Genomic DNA, 14,036 nt, shown 5'->3' with positions numbered 1-14,036 from the left:
AGGGCCGCGGCCTGTTCAGCCACTGCACAGCCCCCAGACCAGTGAAGGGTAGAGGACATTTCACTTGACTGCCTCTATCTGTGGGCATGAATTATAGAACCCAGGCGGGGTCCCGTTTTTCTTACAAGTCTCTAGGCCCTATACTACTACTTAGGACAGTGGCTTGGTACACACTGGGTGGCAGTGGGGAAAGTTCCATGCCCCATGCCACGGTAGCTGAAGCACGTTAAGACCAACATTCCTTCAGGGCAGGGGGCTGAAAGTAACATTTCTTCCCCTAAACCATCTGTGAGCCCTGTCCTCACTCAAGCCAGTCTATACAACCTAGAGCTGCTTCTAGAAGTTCCCTTTCCGCAGCCCTTCACTCCCACTTCCCCTTCTCCCCAGTTCTGGAAAGACAGGCCCCTCCTCCTCTCCTGCTTTGACTCCCAATGCACTGACTTCTTCCTCTGGCCAGAAGCCAAGGCTGGCTCCCAAGGGGCTGTGGCCCTGGTCTGGTTCCCAGCTCCGTGGCTACCACTGTGGGAAAGCACTGGAGCCCGGGCTGTCCCCGCTCCAGAGACGGGCACAGGGAGGCAGGAACCGGAGCAGGGGCAGCTGCCCGGGACAGTAAGTGGGGCCATTCCAGCCCCACTCACTCCACAGGGAACCTCCCCTCCCTGGGTCCAGAAGTTTCTCCCCATAATATCCCCATCACGGTACCAATTTCATTTTCTCCATTTTATTTGTCAATATAAAAATACTCAATATTTACAACAAATAAATACGTGGGGACACAATAAGTTACACTGTTAGGAGCCCTCCTCCTAGGGCTGGGAGAGGGTATGCCATACCCACAGCATGCCCACCCTCTCCCTTCCCCTACCCCTCCCCCCTCATAACCTTTCCCAGCCCTGTAAGGGAGGACAAGTATAAAATACCACTGAACCCCAGGGCCACGCGGGATGCCCCACCCAGCCTTCCCCCAAACACACAGGAGGCGCCATCTCCCTCCCCCCACCCTGAAAACATTCACAGCCCTAGGAGCAGGAGAGGCCCACTCCAGAGCCCTGCACTCCCGCCAAGGGGCACAGCACCCTGCCCAGCCCACCCCATATGTACATCTGCCCCCACGCTGGGGACAGGTGGGGGATAGGAGAAGCAAAGTCATACGACCCCTTCCCCTTCATAGCTCCAATGACTCATCAGGATCCCAGGCCAAGGGAAGATTTGACAGAAACAAGACTATGTCACACACACCCAACAAAACACACGTGCAACACACGCACATACACACGCGTATATATACAAACACACCCACATCTCCAACTTCTGCCTTGAAAAGCTTCGGCTGCTGGGGTCCCGCGTGTTGGCAATTCCCAGCCCCTCACAGAGAGGATGATGCCTTCTGCGAGGCCGGTGCCCTGGTGAGCCACACCAAGCGGCAGTGCTTGTGCCGGCAGTGCTGGGCGGGGGCGCCCCACTCGTCCCTGAGGTAGGTGGTGCCTGTGCAAATGGATGGGCTGAGTCTCCCACGCTGAGGTGGGCGCGGCCCTCATACTGAGGACTCCTCGGGGTTGGAGTCCGGCAGCGGCTGGCGCTGCTGCAGTTTGCGCCTCAGTTCGTCAGCGAGCTCAGGCAGGGGGTGCCCAAGCCCTCCCCGGTCGTCGCCTCCTAGCTGTAAGCGCACATAGCCGTTGGCATTCGAGTTCCTCCCACCCCCCAGGTGCAGCCGAGTGGGAGAGGGCAGGGGCTGGCCAGGGATCCCAGGAGGCGGAGAAGGGGGCCCTCCCCCGGGCTGGCACCGGGCGTGTCCAGGCACAATCTTGAGGGAGCCATCCGAGTAATAGTAGCCAACAGGATCCCACAGTTTCTCATCTGTCTCAGGGCCAGGTCGGAAGGGGGGACTGCTGGGCTCCTTGGGCAGCTCCAACGGGTACACCAGGGTCCTCTCCGCTGCCTTGGCACCTTTCTCCAGCTCCTCCCGCAGCCGCCGGCGCAGTGACAGAACAAGCAGCAGCAAGACCAGGCACACAGCCCCCAGGGCCACCACGGCCAGCCACACCAGCCCCAGGTTTTCCAGGGGTGCCCGGGCCTCCAGGGTCACTGACGGGCCTGCCACCACAGCCACCAGGTAGCCTTCAGCAGCCAGCCGTGCCCCTTGCTCCTCGGAAAAGCAGTGATAGGCCCCGGCGTGGCGGGGCTGGGCGGCCATCACCACCAGGGCCTGCAGTCGGGCATCGTAGAGGAAGGAGCCAGGCTGTTCTGCAGGCAGGTCCTGGCCCCCAAAAGTCCAGCGGGCGTGGGCGAGGTTGGAGGACAGGCGGCAGGGCAGCACCAGGTCTGTGCCCGCCACCACTGTGATGTTTTTGGGCGTGAGCCTGACTGCAGTGGCAGAGAGAGCAGAGAGTTAGTGCAGCAAACCCAGGGCCAAGGGGAGAGGCATACACACCAACTCTGGCCCGCGGCCCATCCCACTGGGAGGGGAGACAAAGCAGCTCACCTTTCTTATTGCCACGGAGGTTACAAATGCCCGAGGTGTCTGAGACCATCACATGCTGGATCAGCAGGGATCTGGTTGGGGAAGCAGGGCCCGTCAGCATCCTGGCTCCAGCCACCCTTGTCCTCCCTCCAGGTCTCAGGGTGCACAGAGCCCCACTCACCCAGAGTGGCTGCCCACGGCCACACAGCGGCTCGTGTTGACGCTCCAAGCGCAGTAGGGGTCCCGAGCGAGGATACAGTCTGCACAGGAGCGGTACTTCAAGCAGTCGGCCAGGGGCAGCTGAATCAACTGAGAGTGGGAGCCCGCGAACAGCAGCTTCTGCAAGAGAACCGATGAAGGAGGGAGCGTCAGCCAGGCCAGGCCAGCACTCAGGGGTGCTTGGCACTGCAGGGTCAGGACTGGAGGCACAAGGGCAAAAGGTGCCAAAAGGTAGAAGACGGCAGTGTGCAAGTCCCAACGATGGAACCTAAGGGCTGGAGAACACACGGAGGTCTTACTACAATCCTAAGCACCCTACAGACATGACCTTATTCAATAGGAGCTGCAGACCCACAGGCCAAGTGTCAGCACACGTATACACGTGCACACAGCCCCAGAACAGTACATAGAGTACACATGTCCATGGGGGTGCATCAGCCTCACAAGAGCACCAGCACAGTGTGAGGTGTTTCCCTGTTTGAATGGGTATTGCCAAGCTATGTGCTTCTTTAACCACAGACTTTCTTTCTGCCATTTTTCTATGTTCTGGGAACAGTTCGGGCCGCAGTAGTTGGTAAAAGATCAGCACCTGAGAGTTCAGGGTGCCACAGACAGGCGGGAAGAGAGTGCCTCGTGAGGGTAAGGTGCAAGGGGCACTACAGGGAAGTGGCAGAGCCAGGGCCCTGGGCACTGAGGGAAACCTGACATGAGGGTGTCCTGAACAAGCAGCTGGAGAGTCTGCCACTGGCATCACACCAGAGAAGAGCCTATATGGGGCAGAGGCGCAGCACAACCCTGAGGGGTCTGAAGAAAGCTGCCAAGGCCCAGTTCTGGGAATGCAGCCCCACAGGGACCAGGTTTTATATAACACTGGTGGGCATGGATTCCGTTAGCATCTTACTCCCTCGACCTTACTTCCTGGTGCTCACTCCTGCACTGGCTCAGCTGAAGACTCGAGAAGGTGCAGGGATGGTAGTGGGCAAGGCCTGATCCCTACCTTGCTCTGGGACAGGACCAGGCTTTCCAGGGGCTCCTGGTCAAAAACCTGCAGCTCTTCAATTAGGTGGATCCAGGGCCCCAGGCTCACAGCCTTGAGCAGCCAGCCACCTCCTGTGGGGGTTTAGGGGAGGGCAGGTGTGAGCCAGGGGGCACGAGGGCGTCTCCACTTCTCCCTCCCCAAGCGTGCAGGCCTTCCCCCGGCCAACAGCAGCCACGCCCACACCCCCACGTGCCTACCTGTGCCAATGAACAGCACTGTGTAGGTGGCTCTGTCAAGCCCCGTAACCCGGTCAGCTACCAGGTGGGTGAAGTTGGTGTCCTTCTTCACAAGCAGGGGCCGGCCCCACCGAGGCCTCACCTGCTCCTCCATCAGCGGGTGCTTCTTGATGAAGTTGAGGGTGTTGTCAGGCAGCTCCAGGGAACTGGTATAGCCATGGCGGCGGTGCCAGTTGTTGATGCACTGGGGATGGGGGCAGGGGAGAGCTGTCAGCCTGGGGGCCATGGCCCCAGAGCCGTGGGCAGGAGCACATGCTGCCCAGAGAACTCACCGAGCCAGGCCGTGGGCTGGGTACTGGGTCGGTATAGCGGCCCCACTTCTGGGCTTGTTCACGGTATTCCTTGTAGGGACCCTCGAACACCTTCTGGATCTCTTCCAGTTGGTACTCGCAGACTGCCGACAGGTCCACATCACCCCTGTCACAGCAAGGGAAGGACCCCCAGGGTCAGGCCAGGTGCCTACTTTACCCCAGCTCAGAATATCGTAGGAAGGCAGAGCCCAGTATAAAGTGGGCATGGGCACACACTGTAACGGCAGCTCTTAAGTGTTACCAGGGCAGGATATCGCCCACCTCTCACTGGCTACTTTGAAAAGGGGCACATGCCCAACACCTTCCCTGGCTTCTGGACAACTGACCACCTGGACTTCCCCCAGAGGCTTGCACCTATAAAACATCCACAATCTGCAAACTTGCTCCTCCCCATCCCTAAGGATTCCTGGCCAACTCACCATCGTGCCCGAAAAACCCCAAAGAAGGTGGTGTTGGGCCAAGAGGTGTCCTGCAGGGTGTGCAGCGCCTGCAGTTGGTTGAAGTAGAGCTGCCAGTCTGGGGCAGAGCACACCAGCCATGCCTTCAAGAAGGTGGTCCACTTCCTCTGCAGGGTCCGCGCGCCTCCCACGTCTCCCTGGCAGATGGCAAGGAGACACCGCTGGTCAGCCCTGCCAGGCCAGTGCGGCTCCCAGGGCTCACCACCGCGGGATTTTGTACCTTGCAGACGCGGGCTACGCGAGCCACCACCTGCTCTGTGTAACAGTTGTACTCCACAGCTCGCTCGCTGAAGAAGAAGTAGACCTTGTCATCGTCTCCCGTGAAGCTCCCCACGCTCTCCGGGATGTAGGCAGAGCCGACAAAATGAGGTTCTATGGGAAGAGGAATGGAATTAGCATCGGGGGAGAGGGGGGTCTTGGGGCCCTCACAGTGTCTCTAACCCACATCGCCCTCAGTCCCCTCGCCAGCAACTCAGGGCTCACCATTGAGCCAGAAGGCCAGGTACTCTGTCTTCATGGAGTGGTGAGGCCCCATGTTACGTAGGATAACAGGCTCTGTGCCCAGGAAGTTGTTGAGCGTGGCTGAGTACAACTCACCATCTATGGGAGACAGAGGGTCAGCTAGGCCAGAAGGGAGGTTGAGATACCCTTAGGTCACACAGCCCCAGAGTGGGAGCAAGTCTTGGGGGACTCTGTCAGCCTACAGTAGGGGCAGCCACTCACCCACAAGGAGGCCTGTGTGGCCCTTAGCTGGGTCGTAGGGACACTTCCCCTTCCCATCCTCAAACTCTCCGCGCTCCAAAGTGAAGGTGAACATGTTCTGGGGCAGGGAAGAGACAATGAAATGAGAGGCAGCCAGGCCCAAAGCCCAGGGAAGGGCTAGGAAGGGGGCTGAGAATGGCAGACAACACTCACAATGTAGGCGCACTTGGGCTGAAAGGCATAGGTACCACAAACGTACAGGTGGGACATATTGTATGGCTGCAGGAAACGGATGAAGTTGAAACATTCCGTCTGGGGAGAGAAAGGCATCCAGTTAATGTTGTGAGGGCAGGGGCCATAGGGACCCAAGGACAAAGAACGGGACCCAGATCAGCACTGGGACAAGGGGAGCGTGGGAGAGAGGATGTGAGCCATGAGACCCGGCCCGTGGGATGTACCTGGGATACTGGCCTTCCTGGCAGCGTCCCCAGCACGCACCTGGTTACTTTTCCCTTTCTGGATACACTCGGCCTTTTTCTCAGCTGGTGCCTCCCATGAGATCTGGGGACAGGAAGGGGCACATTGTCACAGGCATATACAGAGCACATGCCACAAGCATGGCCTGTGGGAGCACCATGGGGATGCCAAGTGAGAATGCAGGGTCCCTGTTCCCTAGGAGTTAAGAGAAGCCCCAAATGGCCCAGCGCAGAACTCAGTTAAATGCTGCAGATGAGGGGGATGCAGCACAGTACTGTCTGGGGGTGTGGGGGAGGCTTGGAGACCCAGTGAGATTTCCACAGGGCAGGAGAAGAGGGCAGAGGCAGCGGGCTGAGGGGACAGCCTGGCCTAGTAAAGCCCTTCTGGGCCTGCCTCCCCCACCCATGTGCCTCCCGTGCCCCCACCTCTCACCACTCCTTGCAGCTCCAGAGTCTCCGCACTGAAGGCAAACAGGGCCTCCCGGGCCCCCACATACAGAAGCCCGGTCTGCTCAGTCAGGGTCAGTGTCAGGAAGTCCTGGATGCCCGTTTGGGAGAACCGCCGCACCACTGTGGCCAGCTCTGCAGGGACAAGGTGGGAGGAGCTGGGCTGTGGGTGGGCCGGCCTTCGTGGGACACCAGACTCACCCCAGCCTTCTGCAGACCATGGTCTCCTAGGCCTAGTTACCCGCTTCCCACTTTATAGCCAGTGCCCCAGAAGCAGTTGGCAGCCAAGCCCCCTGACTGAAAGTAAAGGGCATTTTCTGATGTAAATTTTCTGAATAGCCTTTTGGCTCTGACAGCTCCACCCAGGCCTCCAAGGCCTTTCCCAGCCTGGGAGGAGGCAAATCTGGGCTGGTGAGGAGGTAGGAAGGATATCTCAGCCACAGCTTCCGGCCAGAGGAAGCCATAAGACTGACGCTCTCACTCTCAGGGTTAGCGGCACCTCCGGCTGCAGAGCTGGGCAGCTGCTTCCTTCTTTGCTCTGCTGCCTGCTGCCCACATCAGGATGCAGCCAGGACGCAGCCCCCGATCCAGCTGGGCAGGACATTCAGAAGGTGTGAGCACTTCTTGTCTTAGGAAACCCCTTTTTCCAGCATACCCAAATCCAGGTTGCCAGGGATACAAGCACAGCTGGCCACTGGGATGAGCAGGGATGACAGGAGACAAAGTCAGGGAGGAAGGCCAGGTGAAACCAGAGGCAAGGGATCAGAGATAAGCACTGAAACCTCAGGCTGGGAAGCCTTGCTGCTATTTGCTATGCAGGGCAGTAGGGCACTATGACATTCATAGTCACAGGACTCCTAGGTCAGCCCCCAAACAGCCACCAACCTGTCCTCGGTGTCCCCCTACACCAGCCTTAGTCTTTGGAGCCAAAGATGGGCCCAGATACAGGCTGGCAAGGGAGGTCTTCATTAGTACCGGTGTGGGGCCTGTGGGAGGTGAGCTCATCCTAGGTCCCCAGAGTACAGATGATACAAACACCTGACATCACCTCCTCACAGAGGTGGGAGTGCACGCAAAAAGGGCTGTCAGCTCCACATCCCCCACATCAGCTTGTGTGTGTGTGTGTGTGTGTGTGTGTGTGTGTGTGTGTGTGTGTGTAAGAGATTGGGCTCAGGGCTAACACCAGGACTAACAATAATTCAAGAGGTCAAGCACCAGGAGACCGATGCAGATACAGCAGGGCCAGGCCAGCCTGGTCCTAGGTATCTGAAGGTGGACACCATAGGTCCTAATCTGGACTGTAGGTCCCTGGGGCCATTCCGTACATTTCTAAGAAGGGTGTGTCACATAACATGGGTGAGCCTTGAACCCAACAGCAGAATAAAACTGGCACAGTGCAAGGAGTGATTCTTTAGCACCCCTTGTCCCCCAGCAGTCCCTCCCAGACTCCTGCTCCCCACACAGGTCTTTCTCTCCACAACTTCAGGTACTCACCCCCAGAGGATACTGTTTTCCGGGGCACCAGGTTCCACCACACCTCAGCCCCAATGCCCAGGCCCCACAGCCCCACTGCCAGCAGCCAGACAGCCCAGTGTGGGGCCATGGCACACGCCGTGGCTCTAAGCTCCAGGCCAGCTGCCCTGCTGGGGAAAAGAAAGGGTCAGAGTCTCAGGCAGAGAAAGCAGACCGGAAGGGGGCCCACACCAGCCCTCGGCAGGAGATGCTGACAGGACAGAAGACCTGGTCAGGCCTCTCCCCAAGAGCCTCCTGGGTTCCTCCCTGGCCCCTTCCTCTGAGCAGAGCCCTACTGACCTCCCACACCTGGCCTCAGCACCCACAGCTTCCAGAGAACCATGGGGTCTCCTTGCTGGGGAGGAACTGGGTCAGCTAGAGGAATGGGCACTCCAATAGGCTGTCTCTGGCCTCCTCCAAGACCCTCCCCCACCCCCTCTTCTCAACAGGAAGTTGTTTAAGAAAATAAAACGGGGAGCCCTCCTCCCCTACCCTCAGGCCTGATGGATTCGAGGAATTCTTAAGAATAACCTCTGGAAACAGAGCCTGTCCCTGCTGGGGCTCCAGTCAGCCCCAAGACCTGACTCTGGGAGGCAAACCCCTGCTTAGGGAGAGGGGGCATGTGGTGACGTGGGCAATGGAAAAGTCCCCCCAAGGCGGGGCTGGGTGCGGCCCGTGTGCTGGGGGTCCCGGTCCTAGCCTCTTCCCTCCCCCAGCGCAGACAATGGCCTGGCAGGGCCCAAAGCCCGTTCCACATCAGCAGGGCTGAAGTGGGGCCGGGAGCAAAGGGGCCCAGCTTCCAGAAACCCCTTTGTTGCCCAAGAAGGGAGGCAGGAAGTGGGTGGGATGGGCGTGGAAATGGCCAGGGCCTCATCCTGTCCTCCACGCACAACCTCCTAGGAGCCACCAGCCCTTGGGCTGAGTGGCGGCGGACCACAGAGCCGGCTCTGGGCTCCTCCCGGGATCTCCCCGCCACGCTCTCAGGCGGGGGCCGGGGAGAAGGCAGGAGCGAGTGAAGGGCGCGAGAGGGGTCTCTCCCCGGCTGCGGGGGCCGGCGCCTGATGCGCTCCCCAGGAGTCTGGCAGACGTCCCAGCTCAGGAATTGTGGTGTTGGGACCCCGGCCGGCAGGCCATCTGGATTAACTTCCACTGCACCAGCCTTCCAATGACGGGCGCAGAGACACAGAAGCTGGGGACCTGCTCACCCCAAAACAAAGGGTCCCCGCCAAGACCCGGTCCCTGGTTCCCCCCCAGGTTCTCCCCTCCCCCCAGCTCCGGGGATTTGAATGCAAACAAAGCGGCGGCACCAGGAGCGTGGCGGAGCCTGGCCTGCGGACGCCCCCTGTCGGATCAGTACCCCGGCGCGGGAAGGGCGGGGGGCTGGGGATACGCTCACCCACAGTCGTCGGCCCCCTCACCCCAGCCCTCCCTCAGCCCCTTATTCCAGGCTCGGGACGGACCCCGTGGCGCGCTCCCAGGATCTGCCCACCCAACCGTGCCCCCAACCCCGGCCCTTCCCAAGGCGGGGAAACCGGCAGCCCCGGGGTGGGGTCTGGAGGCGTGCGGGGCCGGGCGGTGCGCTCCCCACCCTTGCCCACCCCGAGCGGCTGGCCGTGAACGGCGCTCCAACCCGCGACTGCGCGGCCCGGCTTGGGCTGGGAGCCTGGCTTTCCAGGACACCCCGCCTCCCCAGAGCGGCGGGCGGGGGACCGCAGCAGGGAAATCCGATCCCACAACATCGGCTTCAGTCCAAGCCCGCCCCAAACTTTCCGACGCGGGTGGGGAGCCGGGGGCAACTCGGGGACTTGGAGAGGATCCCGGCCGCGGGCCGGACAGCACGGAGGACCCCCCACTCTCCTTAGCCTCGCTCCCCCTGACCAGTCCGCGCTTCCGGACCCTAAGGCTGCGAGCACCGCTCGCCCCACTCCCGAGACCCCGCGAAGCAGTCTGCGGGGGGTGCAGGAAGGGTCTGGGGCGGACAGCTGTCTCAGCCACTGCTCCTCCCTGCGCCCCTAGACTGTCCCTCGCGTGTGCGGCAGCCCCGACCCAAATCGGGGACAAAGCGACGATCCCCGAGCCCTGGGCTCCGGCCCCGCGCAGCCCTCGCCTCACTCACCTCTTCTTCGCGGATTGAATCCCTGGGCGCCGCCCTCGCGTTCGGCTTGGATCACCGTCCGCCCCAGCCTGCGCCGCCGCCCGCCTGCGCGCACCCGCCCGCCCGCCTTGGTCCGCTGCCTCTCTGCCACCGCCCCTCGGTCCCGGCTCGGCTTGGCGCCCCTGGGCTCGGGCTCCCCGCGCCACCGCGGCGGGCGCCGGCTCTTTCTCCACCGCCGCCGCCGCTCTCCGCCCCCTCCCCCTGACGTCAGGCGGTGGGGGGGGGGGTCGAGCGGAGGCCGGGGCGGGACGCGAAGGCCCGCCCAGGAGGGGGTTGCGACCGCTGCGACCCGCCGGCCTCCCCGCTCTTCCGCCGGGGGGCACAGACCCCCGGCCCTCCCCGAGCCCGGGCATCCCTCGCGTCCGAGTCGCGGTCTGCGCCACAGCACTGGGAGGTGGGGCGAGGAAGGAACTGGGCATTGCCTTGGGGGAATTGAACTCACCCGGTCTTTCCCGAAGTGTCCCCCAAGGCCAATCGCGGGCTAGACGGCCAGGCTCGGGAATGGGGCTGAGGGGCTCCCCACGCTATGGACAGGAGAGCCAGCTCAAGGCGAGTATCCGAGGGAGAGGTGCAAGGGACACAGGGGCTTCTCTCCGGGGCAGACCAGAGTGGTCTGTCTTTTGGCCCCAACACCCACTGGCCAGTCAGTCCACCAGACTGGACGACCTTACCGGCCAGGAGGACCCCCTAGGCTCCGGAGACAGTCTGCCCTGTTTCGCTCTGGGCAGAGGGACCTGATTGGCACTCCTTGCCCAGCTCCCTCTGCTCCTCTTGCGCAGAGCCTACCCCCAGGAAATGACTCCTGATGCCGCTGGAAGGCTGAATAACAAGTGCCAGGAGCCCTCATGTTCAGATGAAAGGGGCTGAGCAGAGCCTCTCTGGAGAAGAACTGCCACCTTCAGGACTGCCAGCCTCTGCCCACTGCCGCTCCTGGAAGTAATAACTCTGGCCTTGGCAGTGCTGGGGTGTCTGCCTTGCCAGCTGGTCCTCTGAGCTGGGCAGGTAGACAAATAAACCCCAGGGAAGCTGTCCCACTGGCACCTGGAGACAGGTGCCACCTCCTGGCTAGGGACGAAGGGCATAGGTTAAGACACTCTTAGGCTCTAAGGCTTCCCTGGTAACTTAAAGCCAGTGCAGTCCTGGAGGGGAGAAACACTTAGAGTCCCATCAGCAGATCTGGATTATAAATCAGTCCTGACAGGAGCTTTTGTTCTGGATTAAAACTTGGCGTCTGAGAAGTGGAGACCAGAGAGTAGTGGAGATAATTGGGAAAAGCAGCCCATTTGAATTCAGTAACAATTGGGCCTTTGCTGGTCCACATAAAGGCCCCTTCTCCCGCGGGCTGGCCAAAGCCCCATTTCCTAGCTCCTTTCCACTAGAAAGCAAGCTGTGGCCTTGGAGATGCTGGAGATAGGGCACCAGCCAGTTAACAGCATGGGGGTGGGCAGGGGAGGCTCTTTGCTTCAGCTGACTGAGGAAGTGTGACCTTGGTCCAGGTTAGACCCTATGTCTATTTAAGTGCCTCTGATACGCAGATACTCTTCACATTTGTTCCTTGCTTTAGACTTTGCAACCTGCCTTCACGTACATTTTATCACTCTACCCTTATGACCACCCTTTAAAAAAGTAGGTATTGTTTCTCCCATTTTATAGATAAAACGAGTCTCAGAAACTAAGCAACCTGCTTGAAGTCACACAGATAATTAGCAGGGTCAGAATGCTAATCAGGTCATGTGATGCCCCAGTCTCTTTCCACTATCAGTGTATCCTGACAGCTTTTAGGCTCGGAACACTCCATTTCCTGCTGTTTTTCCACACCTTTGTGTCTCACCTCCACTCCAGCCCTACCCATCACCCCTACCCTCTAGGTATGAGGCCAGGCAGAGACTTGAGCTCCTGGCTCTACCTGCAAGATGACCAGATGGGAAGTTTCAAAAGGTGGTTTGGTTTCACTGGCAATGACAGTCTTCCGTTCCTCATTGGCAGACTTCTCCGTTTGTGCTAAGACTCCAGAGCCCTTTCCTTCCCATCTGCTCCTTGAAAACAAGGCTGTGGTACCCTGCTCAGCTTTTCTACCTTTGCTCATTTCCAACACTGGCTTTTTCTGTGGGTGGGTGGATGGGGAGGGGATAGTTTCCTGCACGACTTTTTTAACAAAAGCACTATGGGAAACAAATGAGGATTCCTGGGTCTTAAATTAAGGATGTAAAAAAGTTACTAATTGGGGGGGAGGGGGAGGGGCTCATGTACCTATCAAGTCCTTGTAGGACCTATTTGGCATATTCTATGGAAAGTACCAACTCCTTAAGCCTTGACAGACCCTCCTACTTGCCCCATTTGCTCAACTGCTTGTGGCCAAGTCAAAGAGAGTCAGAGATGTACTAAACGAATACCTTCTGAGGATCTCAAAGGATCCACTGGCACCTCAGACCAGTCCCTAGATATGGTTCCAAGGGTCTTACCTGGATGGAAACCCAGGCCCTGCGCTGTCCCCCACGCATTGGTCATGTGCCATGAATCCTTCACTTGAGCTCCTTACCCTCTAGCTCTCTGGAGGTAGCTGACAGGAGGGGCGCTCAGGGTTCACGCTGGGTTTCTCCCGTCAACACTGCCTGGCTGACTTTCAAGGGACCCAGGAGCTATTGTCACCCACAGAAGGGGAAATGAGAAATCCTGGGTCAGCCATCCTTCAGGGATCTTTCTGAGGTGAGTGGGGACATAGGAAAAGGACTTCCTCTCTCTACTTCCTCTCAAAAGAGAGTTATCAAAGCTGTCCACCTGGGAAGCCTTTCCCTTCCCAGCCCCTCCCTGCCACCATCACCAAAAGGAAGCAGGAAAACATCCGTCATCACAGCCCCGGATGCCGCCTTTCCAGCAGCTTCAATCAGGATATCCCCAGCCATTCTCCAGGGGCTTTGGGACGTGGAAAGGGCAAGTGGTGAAGTTGCCAGCACCACTATGGAACTCTTGGCTGAGAGGAGGCTGAGTCTATAACTGGTCCCAGACTAGTTTTAGAAGGTCTTGTCAGCAGCCAGCCAGTTCCAGAGAGGGCCTATAACATGTCCTGGGGGATAGCATACGCCTTTGGGTGACCTCACAGTGCACACCTCTGCTCAGGTTTCAGCTTGGTCTCTGGAGGGACTGAGTCGTCACCAACACCTCCTTCCTTGGTATCTATTTCTCTCTGGGGGATGCGTGTGCTTGGGGAACAGGGGCAGTGGAGGCAGTGTACTAGAGCCAGGACTGGCGGAAGAGCTCCAGCTCTCTGTGCGGATGGACTGCTCCATCCCTTTCTCAGAGCCAAGTAGGGCCAGCTTTGAGCATTGGAAACTCCCTGGTTCAGCGTCTCAGGTTCCCTACTCCCTCTGTGCCCTTGGCTGTGAGAACAAAGGAGGGAAATTTCAAAGGTGATTTCCAGGTTTCCAGAGCAAACTGAATAGCCGAGGATTAACTGTCAGGATGTGCAGTGTCAGAAGCAGAGATAGCCCTGAGGGAGGGCGAAGGAGGCTGTCTCACCAGTCTCCGCTCTTTTATCGGAGTATCTCAGGCCTACCTGATGCCACTGGGGCCTCAGTGGTGTCCCGGCCAAGGGTGCCTGTGATGCAGCCAGGAACAGAAACCAAAACTCTGAGTCAAGTCACCTGGGCATCTAAGTTGCCATGGCAGAGAGGTTCTTCTACCTCACCTTGGCAAAGGCAGCAAGGCAGAGAGGCGACCTGTTGGTAGCCAGCACTCCGCCGTGTGTGCCTGCCCTCTGAATTATAGATGTCCCTCAGCTCCCAGCATTCTAGGGACCCAGCGAGGGAGGTAGCAGTTTCTAACAGGCCCAGGAAGTGATGGGCTACACTTCAGGGCTGCAAACTGAGCTGCTTGGCCTGAAGGGCATGTCTCTCTCCTAGTTATCCATCTTACCCTGCCCGCTGTGGCATGAAAGAGCAAAGGGAAAGGACACATAAACAGCAAGTCAAACACCAGCCATGGTAAAGCTTCATCAGTAGAGACTCGGGTTGAGCTAAGGAG

General features: G+C 59.2%; 1 protein-coding gene across 5 annotated transcripts; it reads right to left on the bottom strand.

The window, feature by feature from the left end:
• Positions 1-705: 705 nt before the first annotated feature.
• SEMA4C (semaphorin 4C) lies at positions 706-10,733 on the bottom strand. Of its 5 annotated transcripts, none has more exons than XM_017672749.3 (15): positions 10,459-10,733; positions 7,844-7,989; positions 6,336-6,484; positions 5,925-5,987; positions 5,640-5,738; positions 5,448-5,544; positions 5,208-5,324; positions 4,945-5,096; positions 4,686-4,861; positions 4,228-4,372; positions 3,917-4,139; positions 3,678-3,790; positions 2,643-2,800; positions 2,483-2,553; positions 706-2,364 (listed from the first exon to the last, which is right to left on the bottom strand). In XM_017672749.3, exons 2-15 carry the CDS (start codon positions 7,950-7,952, stop codon positions 1,535-1,537), a joined length of 2,502 nt encoding a protein of 833 aa, XP_017528238.1. In that variant the 5' UTR covers positions 7,953-7,989; positions 10,459-10,733; the 3' UTR covers positions 706-1,534. The 5 variants fall into 5 exon arrangements, with proteins under 5 accessions (XP_017528238.1, XP_017528225.1, XP_017528231.1 ...); XM_017672736.3 differs by lacking the exon at positions 10,459-10,733 and adding an exon at positions 9,978-10,357 and having other exon boundaries at positions 7,844-7,992; XM_017672742.3 differs by lacking the exon at positions 10,459-10,733 and adding an exon at positions 9,978-10,357.
• Between the last annotated feature and the right edge of the window lie 3,303 nt (positions 10,734-14,036).

This window comes from Manis javanica, chromosome 1 (genome assembly GCF_040802235.1).
Source record: "Manis javanica isolate MJ-LG chromosome 1, MJ_LKY, whole genome shotgun sequence".
Classification (NCBI taxonomy): domain Eukaryota; kingdom Metazoa; phylum Chordata; class Mammalia; order Pholidota; family Manidae; genus Manis; species Manis javanica.
Note: the sequence above shows the minus strand (reverse complement) of the source record. Positions and strands in the feature narration are given on the sequence as shown.